General features: G+C 35.3%; 1 protein-coding gene across 1 annotated transcript; it reads right to left on the minus strand.

Annotated features, from left to right (window-relative positions):
- Positions 1 to 8,687: 8,687 nt before the first annotated feature.
- Positions 8,688 to 10,679, minus strand: UGT89B1 (UDP-glucosyl transferase 89B1). The gene has a single exon (XM_085744812.1). It carries the CDS (start codon positions 10,422 to 10,424, stop codon positions 9,006 to 9,008), a length of 1,419 nt encoding a protein of 472 aa, XP_085600938.1. The 5' UTR covers positions 10,425 to 10,679; the 3' UTR covers positions 8,688 to 9,005.
- Positions 10,680 to 13,716: the final 3,037 nt, after the last annotated feature.

The following is a 13,716-nucleotide window of genomic DNA, read 5'->3' on the forward strand; positions in this document are numbered from 1 at the left end:
ATTACCGCCGGAGAGGGAAGTTGAGTTTGCAATTGATTTGGTGCCAGGAACGAGTCCTATTTCGATTACGCAGTATCGGATGTCTGCATCAGAGTTGGGTGAATTGAAGAAGCAGTTGGAAGAGTTGCTCGAGAAGCAGTTTATTAGGCCGAGTGTTTCTCTGTGGGGTGCTCCTGTGTTGTTGGTTAAGAAGAAAGATGGCAGCATAAGGTTGTGTGTGGATTATCTGCAGTTGAACAAGGTGACGATCAAGAATCGGTATCCGCTTTCGAGGACTGATGATTTGATAGATCAGTTGGTTGGTGCGGAAGTGTTCAGCAAGATTGATTTGAGGTCAGGATATCATCAGATTAGAATGAAGGCAGAAGATGTATCCAAAAATGTGTTCCGAATGAGGTATGGACACTATGAGTATTCTGTGATGCCATTTGGAGTATCTAATGCGCCAGGTGTTTTCATGGAATATATGAATAGAATATTTCATCCTTTTCTGGACCGTTTTGTGGTGGTGTTTATAGATGATATTTTGGTGTATTCGAAGTCGGAAGAAGAGCATGTCGAGCACTTGAGGATTGTGTTGGGAGTCTTGAAGGAGAAGAAGTTGTTTGCTAAGTTGTCGAAGTGAGAGTTTTGGTTGCGGGAAGTGAGTTTCCTTGGTTATGTGATTTCTAAAGGTGGTATTGATGTGGATCTGTCGAAGGTTGATGTAGTGTTGCAGTGGGAATCACCTAAGTCTGTTTTTGAGGTTAGAAGCTTCCTTGGTTTGTCAGGTTATTATCGGAGGTTCATTGAGGGATTCTCTAAGTTGGCGTTGCCATTAACGCAGTTGACTCGGAAAGGGCAAGCTTATGTTTGCGATGCTAAGTGTGAGAAGAGTTTCCAAGAGTTGAAGAGGAGGTTGACTTCAGCTCTAGTGTTGATTTTTCCGAACCTGAAAGAATCGTTCGTTGTGTATTATGATGCTTCTAAGATGGGTCTTGGTGGTGTGCTTATGCAAAATCGACAGGTTGTGGCTTATGCTTCGAGGCAGTTGAAAGTGCATGAGAAGAATTTTCCGACTCATGATCTGGAATTAGCAGCCGTTGTGTATGTCTTGAAGATTTGGAGGCATTATCTGTATGGTTCTAAGTTTGAAGTGTTCAGTGATCACGAGAGTTTGAAGTACTTGTTTGACCAGAAGGAGTTGAATATGAGGCAAAAGAGATGGTTGGAGTATCTTAAGGATTTCGACTTTCAGTTGAGTTACCATCCTGGGAAGGCGAATGTCGTTGTTGATGCTTTGAGTAGGAAGTCGTTGCATATGTTTGCTTTGATGGTTAAGAGTTAGAGTTGATTGAGCAGTTTCGAGATTTGAGTTAGGTTAGTGAGTTGACGCCGGATGGTGTGCGGTTAGGGAAGTTAAAGCTGACGAGTAATATTTTGGAAGAGATTAAGATTGGTCAGAAGGAAGATTTTAAACTTGTAGATCGAGTGGTGTTGGTTAAGGGGAGACTTTAGATTGGATGAGAACGGTGTTTTGATGTTTCGTGATCGTGTTTGTGTACCAGATGTTCTTGAGCTTAAGAGAAGGATTTTGGAAGAAGGTCACAGAAGTAGTTTGAATATTCATCCAGGAGCGACTAAAATGTATCAGGATTTGAAGAGGTTGTTTTGGTGGCTTGCAATGAAGAAAGAGATCGCAGAGTTTTTGTGTGCTTGTTTGGTTTGTCAGAAGTCTAAGATTGAACATCAGAAGAACCGTTGTTTGTGCCAGAGTGGAAGTGGGATAGTATCTCTATGGATTTTGTTGGAGCTTTGCCGAAGACTGTTAAGGGTTTTGATTCGATTTGGGTGATTGTTGATCGGTTGACGAAGTCAGCACATTTTGTTCCTATCAAGACTGGTATGCATGTGGCGAAGTTGGCTGAGATCTACATTGAGCAGATTGTTAGATTGCATGGTATTCCTTCTAGTATTATGTCGGACCGGGATCCGAGGTTTACTTCTAAGTTTTGGGAGAGTTTGCAAGTTGCTTTGGGAACTAAGTTGAGGTTGAGTTCTGCTTATCATCCCCAGACCGATGGTCAGACGGAGGGGACTATTCAGAGTTTGGAAGATTTGTTGAGCGCTTGTGTGTTGGAGCATGGTATCAGTTGGGTTGAATGTTTACCGTTGATTGAGTTTACGTACAACAACAATTTTCATTCTAGTATCGGAATGGCACCGTTTGAGGCTTTGTATGGTCGGAGGTGTAAGACTCCTTTGTGTTGGTATGAGTCAGGAGAAAGTGCTTTGTTAGGACAGGATGTGGTGCAAGAAACTACCGTAAAGGTTAAGATGATTCAAGAGAAGATGAGAGCGTCTCAGAGTAGGTAGAAGAGTTATCATGATAAGAGGAGGAAGGACATTGAGTTTCAGGTTGGTGATCATGTATTTTTGAGAGTGAATCATGTAACTGGTGTTGGTCGTGCTTTGAAGTGTCGGAAGTTGACTCCTCATTTTGTTGGACCGTTTGAGATCATTGAGAAGGTTGGGGTTGTAGCGTATCGGATTACGTTACCACCATCCCTGTCGAATCTTCATGATGTGTTTCATGTGTCTCAGTTGCGGAAGTATGTGTATGATGTATTTCATGTGATTCAAGTGGATGATTTGGAAGTGAGAGATAATTTGACCGTTGAGACTTGGCCAGTTAGGATTGAGGATCGTGAAGTGAAGCGTTTGCGTAGCAAGGAGATTGTTTTGGTTAAGGTGATTTGGGTTGGACCAACTGGTGAGAGTGCCACATGGGAATCGGAGGGTAGGATGAGGGTTGCATATCCAGAGTTGTTTCCTTCAGGTAATTTTCGAGGGCAAAAGTTCTTTTAGTGGGGGGAGAGTTGTAGTAATTATTTAAATACTGGTAATTGACCGTTAGTGTTATATCTTAGCGTTAAGTGAGTAGTAACATTTTTGGGTTAGAATAGAAATGGGTTAAGCCCATTAAGGTTTGTGAGTTAAGCTCAATTAAGTGAGCCTATACAAACTCTTGTTAGTAGAGGAAATAGGTTTTCTCCAACATTTGCAATTGATAGAGATAGAGGTAGAGAGAAGAAAAGGGTTTGAAGAGGAAGAACAAGAGAAAGGGGTTGGAGGCTAGAGCTAGGAGAGGAATTCATCATCTAGGAGCTAAATTAAGGCTTGAGTTAGAGATTCTTAGTGCTAGAGGTAAGATGGTTAGAATTCAACCATAATTCATAACTTTTTCTTTTTACCCATTTTGTGAAATTGATGAATTGAACCTAATTGTTGTAAATTCGTGCATGATTGTTGTTGTTATGTTTGAGAAATGATTTATATGATAATTGTATGATTGTATGAGAATTAACATGTTGAAATGCATAAGTATGGGTATATTGTGTTCTTGAGCAAATTTGTTGAGAAATGAAGTTGTGGTGTTAAGTTATGCATGAATTCATATTCATTAGTTGTTGTTATGGATTTGGAATATGTTGCTGTTGAATTGATGCTTTGGGTATCAATATTGATGAATTGATGTAGAGGTTTGTGTGTTGTTGTTGAAAGTTGAAGAGGTAATGATAATTTGATGAACTACGTGCATTTGATGTTATAATTCCAAATTTGATGTATGTTTGAGTGTTTGGTAACATGTATGACCTATAAACATCTTTGGGATTTAGTTTGGGGCTTTAAAATGATCAAAATGGGGATTTTTGGGTGAAAATGGTGTGAAACCAGTAAACTGCAGAAGAAATTCGCCAGGAACTCGCTAATAGCGAAGTTGTCTGGAGCTTTTTCGCTAATAGCGAAAATCTCGCTAATAGTGAAATTGCCCAGAGACAGCTTTTTCTGTTTCGCGTTCTTGTGTCTTTTTTTCCTCGTTTCTGTTTTGATATGGCTTTTGGTGTAAACATGAAAGTTGTAGATATTTGAGTTGGCTTTCCAATGCCGTTGGTTTGACATGAAAATGATTTTTGGTTTTTGAGTTATGAGGAAAATACTCTTAAGAGGTCTTAGTGAATTTTTATGAAAATCCGCATAACTATTTCTAAGTCGACCCAAACCTCATGGATTGTTTATTAACTTCATATTTATGTTCTATGAGTTCAATTAAGGTGTCTAATGATATTTAAACTATGATGTGATGGCTTTAACTTGTTTTGCTTTCAAAATGGTATTCATTTGGAAAAGTAATAAAGAGATACGAACTTTGTGATTTTTAAGAATCCGTCATATTTGGCCGATGAAATGCTTATGTAACCTCTACTGCACATATATGTGACTTGTGAGAATACATGGCATAGGCAATTAAGCTTGTTTACTTGGCTTGACTTAAATGCTCAATTATTTTCAATGTTGTGATTTTTGGAGACGAACTTGGTAAAAAATGATTTTTGAGAGCCAATTGCTTATGAACCCTTTATGAATAGATTAATATGATTATGAGATGATGTATGAATGGTTGTTAAGTGATGAATATGATGTTTGTGATCATATGTTGTATTTGTTCCTTTATTTGGATTGTAAGGAATTATGTGGAAATGTGTCAACTATATGTTGATTTATGTGGAGATGATTGATGACGTATATATGTGGCAACTATATGTTGATTGACTTATGGATGTTGTTGGTGATTGTGTATGTGTTAAGTGGTGGTGAATTGTTGTTGATTTCATATATACAAGTATTGGTGATGTTGAGATGATTAGTTTGTGTGAACATATGCATTGTAGTCGAGTCATATGTTCATGCATTCATGACTGATGGTGGTGGATTTTATATCCAATTGAGGTGATTACGATGTTTTTGTTGCTTCGAAGGTGACGACCTTGAGGTGATATGGTACCGCATGCATCTAGATGAGTCTAGTGTCATTGCATACATTGTTCGTGAATTGAAATGCATTGAGTTGTGCGTGATGATTGAATTTGTTAATTGTTAATTGACATGATTGGAATTGTGATACGTGTATGATACACTTGTTGGTACGAACTTGAAATGATGATATTGAATGATATGAGTATCGTTAATACTTGTCTTTATATATATGAATTGTTCTTGAATATATCTTTCATTTCCAATGTTCTTGATTTAATCTTATTTGGATTATGATGATGTAATGCTAACCCTCAGTGGTTTACCACCTGCCTTTCCGTATGGACGGGTAGATGGAGTTCAGGATGCTTAGACTGTTTGCTTGATGTTGCCGAGGAACAGAGTTCCTCTTTTTATGTGCAAGTGTCTAGATTAGGGCTCTGATATAGGATTGTACTTGCATGTTGGATTTTGTTTTGACTATGTAGTTAGGAGTTGAGACATTGATGTATCTGAGAGATGTATTTATTGTCATGAGATTTGGAGATGTTATTCACATGATTATATATGTTCCGCTGCTATGTTTATGAGACTTGACAATTTATACTTGTATGCTATTTTGTTTTGACGACGCAACATCTATTTCTAGAATATATTTGTATATTCGCGCGTTTTACCCTTATTAGAAGTAGGGTGTTACCCTTATTCGCGCGTTTCGGCCACGGGTTTTCGCCATTTTCGCCCCAAAATCGAATGTTTGAAACCCTTCAATGTCAAAAATGATCCGAGGCATAAATCGAGGCTCCAACACATCAAACTCACACGTTTCGTGGCATTTGAATAAGTTATACGAATTAATTAGAATCCATTTTCTCAAAACAACAAGTTTTCAACTATAATCAAAACCAATATTCACAACAACTCTTTTCAACAACAACACCACAAATGTCACTACCAATTCATAATTAATGATATCCAATGTATCAATTCAACAACAACATGATTCAAATCATCAACAACAACAATTGAACATGAATTCTCACATAATTCAACAACCACAACTTCACAATTCATCACTTTCATCCAAAAACATATCATGTTCATATACATACAATTTGATCCACAATTTCAACATCAACAACTCAATTATCAATTCAAACATGTATAGAATCATGTTATCAACATATAAAACGAAATTCAACATCAAAATCCAAATAAGCACTTATTCACAAAATCACTTAATTGAATAATCACTTATAAGGAAAGGGTAGAAGAAGAGATTATGATTAAAGACTAACCCCCTTACCTTAATTCTTCACAATCACCAACTAGGGCTTCACTTTAGCTCCGAAAGCTTGTATCTCTAGCCTCATCTAGCTCTCTCTAGGTCCTTCTCTTCCAAACCCTTGTCTTCTCTCTATCTCTATCTCTTCTCAATGAAAAATGATGGTAAACCCTATTTTCCTCTAACACTAGAGTTTATATAGGTTCTAACTAATTGGGCTCAACTCACAACACCTTAATGGGCCTAACCCATTTCTATTCTAACCCAAATTGTTACTACTCACTTAACGGTAAAATGTAATACTAACGGTCACCTACCGGTAATAAAATAAATTACTACAACTCCCTAGCACTTAGTAAAATAACAACTCAGTAAAATAACAACTCTCACTAAGCACTAAAAATAATCCTCAACAAAATTACTACATTACCCTTACTCACAAAATGACCAAAATACCCCTGAGTCCAAAATGACTAAAATACTCTTCTAACACCGAATTCTACAACTCCCATCCAAAAATACACACAGAGGCAATTAATCACATACGAGCACATACAAACACACATAAAAGCAATTAAATAAATAATAAAATAAATCTGCGGAAAATCAGGCTGTTGCAAAGAACATGATGAAGATCCTTTCAACGAGCAACCTTACTTTGTTGTAGTTGATGTGTTTATCATCTTTGTGAGAAGATGAATAGAAGATGATGCAGATTGGATAACAACATCAAAGTCCATCAGCACAATTTTTGGTTGTTATTTACCATGGGACTCCTTGATTTTGCCATGACAGAGATATATAAGGATAATATTTATTTGGTCACATACCTAACACATCAATTTTAGGCACACACATGCGATAAAGAGAAAAGGTGGAAAGAGAAAATAATTGGATAATATTAATTTTTTAAAAAATTAAGTAAAATACATTTTAATGTGTATGTTTTAAATAATGTGTCCAAATACGAAATACATGTGCCCAAGTAAGACTATCTCGAGATATAATTGGTAGTTGGGGAGTGGGGTGGGGGTAAGGATAATGGTGACAGTGTGTTTTTGATGGAAGTAGTTGGAGTTAAAGGATGGTTGTGATGGATCTTAATGATGGAACTTAAAAATGATTTTTTATAATCTGATATATTAGTTTTTTTTTTTTGAGTAAATTCTAATATATTAGTTAGATGAATAACAAAGTTAATAACCAAATTAATACATGAAAAATATTTATTTAAACTCATAAATGCCACATCAACATCACATTATGCATTAATGTCATTGCCATATAACTTACTCCTTCCTGTCACTTATTTAAGCAAAAAAAATTGTTTACGCGGTGTTTAAGGAATCTAATTAAGTGCAGTTAGCTTTCTTGACTTGATGATAAACATCAGTGAAGTTTACTATATTACTCTTGATAAAAAAAATGGGAATTTGTTCACAGAATAAATTTAACTATGGGAAAGATCAACATAACTCCAAAAATTACTCGTTCAACTAAATGCAGTAAAAACACTCGATGTGAATTTGCCAATCCATTTTTCCCCAAAACAACATGCAATTACTGAGAATAAACATTCTAGTTTAACCGTAATATACAGTAGACATGCATGATCTTACGGTCCTCTTTTGATAAAAAATATCAAACAGTTTAAATTAAAAAAAATAATAGGATTTATGGTGGACCACACTTTAGGTTGATCCACCATAGGAATTTGGTGTTAAAATTAACGGTCAGGGATTTATCTGATTAACGGAGGTTAACTTGAGGACCCAAACATTGATTTTATTAATTATGAGATCAAAATGAAAACTGGAAATTAATTGGGGGATCAAATAACTTATTAAGCCCTTTTTATAAGACTACTTTACAAAAAAGTTTTGTCACTAAATATAAGAATATCTTCAAATTTTTAGATGCATTGATTACTCTTTTTTCACATACACCCCTCATTAATATTATCAACATATTTTTTTAAGGGAATTATCAATATACTTTGAAATATGTAAAAGTTGACATTAAATATCTCTTGTCAAAAAAAAAATCTCTTTATATAAAGGGTAATTTGGTAATAGTAACATATCTTTATGCTAAATTTATTAGTTCAAGCATTTTTCTTAATACATACAATTTTTGTAAACTATTCTTATAAAAAAAAAAAAAAGACGGACTATGTAACCAAAAATTCACAAATATTACATGAGAGGGGATCAGACTCATGAATTAAAGCACATGATTAGCCATTTTACCGCAAAGCCATGTTGATTTTGAACCCATTTTATGCAAATGTAAAATATAACACTTGGTCATATTCTTTTCTTTACCCTTGTTTTGCATTTACATTCCACCCCTTATGTGTTTTTCACTCTTTTTATAGACTATAACTATCATTTTTATCTATCTATTCTTATTGATGATTGATGATATTATTCTTTCAAATTCTAACTAGTAAACAAATATCAAAATATAATGGGTTCAATTTTATTTTTTTAATCCTTAAACCAGTAACTCATATTGATTTGCTAAAAAGAAAAAAATTGTATTGATGATATATTAATATTACTTTTTCTATTGATTTACAAATGACTACCAAAAAGCATTTAAAAAATTTAAAAGTTGAAGTAACATTGATTTGATCTAATAACGATGACCAATTATGTAGGAGATATTTTAAGTACTAAAATGTGGGGCATGGATTCTCTCCTGTGAAGTTTTCACTGGAGTATGTCCAGTGTACATCCACACCATTAATTTATTTTTAATTATTAAAAAAACAAAATTCAAATATTTCTAGAGTAAAAACACTTTCATCCCCGGTCCCACTAATCCAAGTCCTCAATACGCCATTGGGTACGACCAAGTCCATTCAAACTAATATCACCTTAGATTTTAGTATACACTTTCAAATCAAAACTAAAAGTACATTCTAAAATTGCAACACAAGTTGTTCCATCAAGCATTGCAAATCTTTATCAGAACTTCCACCTTCTCTAACAGCATCAACCGCTGCTTGCTTCAGTTTCAAAGCCCTACTTATTTCATCTCCACTACCACCAATGACCTCAGCCAAAACTCTTCCCAACTCATCCGAATCAGGAATACTATTTCCACCCTCACACACTTTCTTACCAACTTTCAACTCATCCACAAGCAAAGTAGCATCCACAAATTGATCAGCAGTCATTGGCCACGCAATCAAAGGCACACCAGCCACCACAGATTCTAACACTGAGTTCCACCCACAATGAGTCAAAAATGCACCAACAGCTCTATGTCTCAATATCATCACTTGTGGGGCCCACCCTCTAATAACAAGACCTCTGCCAAGGAAAGCATCTTCAAAATCCAACCCTTCATTTTCATTTTTTGTCTCTTTTATTGACCATATAAAATGGACTCCACTTTTCAACAACCCAGATGCAATAGCCACCGTTTGATCCTTGTTAAGTATAGTTTGACTACCAAAACACACATACACTACTTTCTTATCTTCTCTTTGATCAAGCCATGAAACGACGTCGTTAACTGATACAGAACTAGACCCACCTCTTTGTAAAGCCATTGTAGAAGACTGATCCACAGGAAGCAACGGTCCTACTGCCCACACACGATCATGGCCCAGTTCATTTTTCAGATAATCAAGATAAGGCTTTTCAAATTCAGCAAAAGTGTTAACAATGATTCCATAGCTTTGACTATTACAAAGAAACAAATCTTTGAGTTTCTCTGAATCAGGGTCACCAGGAATATAGCTACGAAATATAGGAGAAACTTGCCACCAAGGGTATTTTGGAGAATTTGGAATTTTATGATACAGAACAACCTCGTTTTCATCGCTAGGGTTTACACGTGATGGTAGATGCTTCCAGTTGAAGCACATGATGGAGAAAGCAAAAGCACCAGAAGGAGAGAAAACAAGTCTACGAATGTTGAGTTGAGAAGCTACGTGTTGTGTCCAACCACAAAACATATCAGAAATTATATACTGAGGAGGTGAAGGGTGAGAGTGGAACCAATTCAGAAGTGGGTCGTGAAGATTCGAGACAGCGAGGATGAAGGTGTGGAATGAGTTAGGTAAGTCTTTGGCGTTTTCGATGCCACAAGGGATTGATGGATGAGACGGGAAAGGGATGATTAATGGGTGGATTGTTGAAGGGTGAGAGTTGAGGAGAGGGGTTAGGAGGGATTGGTTTTTTGGGGTTGTGAGGATGGTGATGGTGAGATTGGTGATGGTGGATGCGAGTTTGTGGGTAAGGTCGAGGAGGGGTATCATGTGGCCTTGAGCTGGGAATGGGATCACCAGTGCATGAGGTTGGGGGTTGTTTTTGCCTGGTTGAAACGCCATGGTGGTTTAGGATTGGAGAAGGAAAATGGTATACAAAATGGATTTGAATTAGAACAAGGTTGTGGTATGGTATATAATATGAATAAAATGAATTGAATGAGAATGAGAACTTGAGTAGGTTGTTTTGTCTTTGACTACCACAAAGCGTTACGTTCTCGTAATGTCTTTTGTTTGTGGGTCATGTCAATGGGCATTGTTGTAAACTTGTAACGGTTCGTTTGGATTGTTTTTCACTAAAATAAATGTATTTGAATCTAGAAATATCTTCATCGATGGTTCTGTTTGAATTGGCTTTTAATGCTTTTTTAAAAATTGAACCAAATCAAACAAATCATTTTGGTTTGTGGTTTGAATCGGTTTGGTTCATCGACAATGATTAATGAAGGTGGCTAGGGTTGATAGAGTCGGTACAAATACGATGAGTGTCTTTGTACTGATGAATGAGATGAAGTAAGAAAGTATTGAAAATAATGAACTTATGAGTGTTTTTATTTTGGTTTTTCTTTACATATGTGTGTGTCTCAGGTGAGGAAGGAATGATATTAGTAAGTTCAACGAGTGTGTTTAGCATCGGTTCAATAAGTTGTTTCTTTGGTATTTAAAATAAAAAATTCAGAACCTAACCAAACCCGATTATTTTACGTCGATTTGGTTTGGTTTTGATCCGAACCAGATAAACCATATAAGGTCGTATTTTTTTTAATTTGGTTTGTGTTTCGTACTGGTTAGAAACCCAATAACATGAGGTCTAATCAGCTAGAGCCCAAGACAAAACAGGGCCGAACACGGTGGAGGAGCACGCAAAGCCCTGTGCGGATCACCACACAGGAACGCACCTTTACTCCATCTCCACTGTCCACCTCATCACCAACGGCCTCCTAAGATGGCTCCGTATTTCATGGAAACCATCAGCGTTTTCCACATCTATATAAGGGTGACTCAGTGTCATCTTCAAGGTACACTTCACTTTTACCATATTTTCGCACATAACCACCTCTCTCAGATATTGACTTGAGCATTGGGGTGGTAACGTGTTCACAAACACCTTTCTCCTCCACTGTGAAAACTCAATCTTTGTCACATCGGAACACCGTGAACAATCAGACAAAATCCTCGATCGTCACTTGACATATCAGTTTGGATTTTCAGTTTCGTCAGTTTTATCTAAACCGCTTGCACACCTATCAACTGGTGCATCTCGGGATTTGAAAAAGAAAAGAAAGTAGATTTCATATCGAAAAAACATTTTTATATTTTTAAGTTAACTACAAAAGTTTCAAAATAATTTTACTATATTAGATTCTTTAACAATTTTTCTAGAGGTGCATGTTACCATCAAAAAAGCTCTAAGACATTCAAAAATAGGTTGACACCATTTAGAAGCACAATCCTCTACCAAACACCCACACACACACACACACACACACACATATATATATATATATATATATATATATATATATATATATATATATTAAGATAATGAGAATTAGGCCAAAACCCCAAAGAAAAAGTAAATAAAAAAAAGAAGGCAATTTCTATGGTACACCCAATAAATTTGGGTGTATCGGTACACCAAGTTGTTAAATTAATAATAAATGAGTTGTTTTTTTTGAAGAAAAATAATTATTTTCTATCATTGACAACTATAGTAATTAAATTTTATTTACCAAGAGCTTCGACGAAATAAAATTTAATTTTTACGAATTTTTATCACTCATAACAATGAATATTGATTATTTTTTATGACAAAATGTAAATTTTTTAATATGATCCTTATAAACAATGAAATGATGTTTTTTTTTTTATGAAATGATGCTTTCTAAAATATAAATATTGAAAAATAGATTTTTATTTCTTAAAAATGATTGTTACTTTATAAATTTTGTGAAACAAGAGTACCGGTACACTAAAATTTGTGAGTGTACCGTAGAAGTCCCCTAAAAAAACGGAAATTAGGGAGAGTTTGCAACGGTCCCTACAAAAGGTCCCAAAAAGACCCCATGGGAGAGTATACCCCCAATAAATGTCAAAACAATTATTACCCAACGAAGCAACACTCAGATCCATGAGAATCACAACATCGGGATTGCCATGCCAAACATTTGTGAAACACAAATTTTCACTAAGAACAATTGCACTATGAGTAGTGCAAAGATTTTGTAAGGCATCTTAAGTTTTCAGATTTCTTATGCCCCGAATGTTCCAATAAAGGAACTTCATTAAGAACTTGTTGGAATAGGACCCCTAGAACGGGTGTTATGTGTCCCGGTTTCTCTAGCTAATTTAACTTGTGATTTTTTTTTGAGAGAATAACTTGTGATTTCTTTGTTTTTGTTTTTTTATACAACATGAGCAAAACTATCTACATTATCATTCTTTATTGTCACTCATGTTATGTATAAGAGACAAATCACATCTAGGTCACTCATGTCCTTCAACACGATTTGTAGCGTAACTATCAACCAAATTTATAGCCTTCCCTCTTCAGACAATGTTTGAATGACAACAGTGCATTCTACTCCTCATTTAGGCTCCTTGTAGGTCACTGATGTCCATCAACATGATTCGTAACGTATCTATCATCCGACTTTAAAGTCATCCTATTTCAGACAACATTTGAATGACAACAAAGAAATCTACTCCTCATTTAGGATCTATTGTGGACAATGGTGTCAATTCGAATGACGGTATAACTAATCACACTTACATAACAATTTTCTTTGTATTCTTATGGACGGTAAATACAATATAAATACAACTCCTAATATTTTTACATATGTGAAGATTTGACATTTCATATTCATGATCCATGAGATGTGGTCATTATTATATTCACATAATAGTTTTTATGCTTTAGTGTTATCCCATTTCAAAATAAAGCTTGTGTATGGATACTTTAAGAATAATGGTCTTATGTCAAATGACGTCTCACAATTAAGTCACACATAATGGCCATTAAACCGACTAAATATTTTAGGGACTTTTATTACTTCGAAAACAAATTAACATAATAAAGAAATGTCTTGTTATTCTTAAATAATTGGATACAAGTGCTAAGTTCTAATAAAAATATGGATCTTGCTAACGAATACTCTTAGGACACTGTTTGATGATCCAAAATGAAGAAAGTGTTCCTTAAAAAAGTGAAACACTTTAATTTTCAATACATTAAATACAATCAATTTCATAAATAATTATCATATAAAGCCCTTAAAGAGTGTCCCTGGAAGAATTCGTTAACATTTTCTTAAAATTATATGCATTTGGGGATTACACCATCATCTGGATC

This window comes from Medicago sativa, chromosome 2 (assembly GCF_051527215.1).
Source record: "Medicago sativa cultivar Bolivia chromosome 2, Bolivia_mono, whole genome shotgun sequence".
In the NCBI taxonomy this organism is placed as follows: Eukaryota; Viridiplantae; Streptophyta; class Magnoliopsida; order Fabales; family Fabaceae; genus Medicago; species Medicago sativa.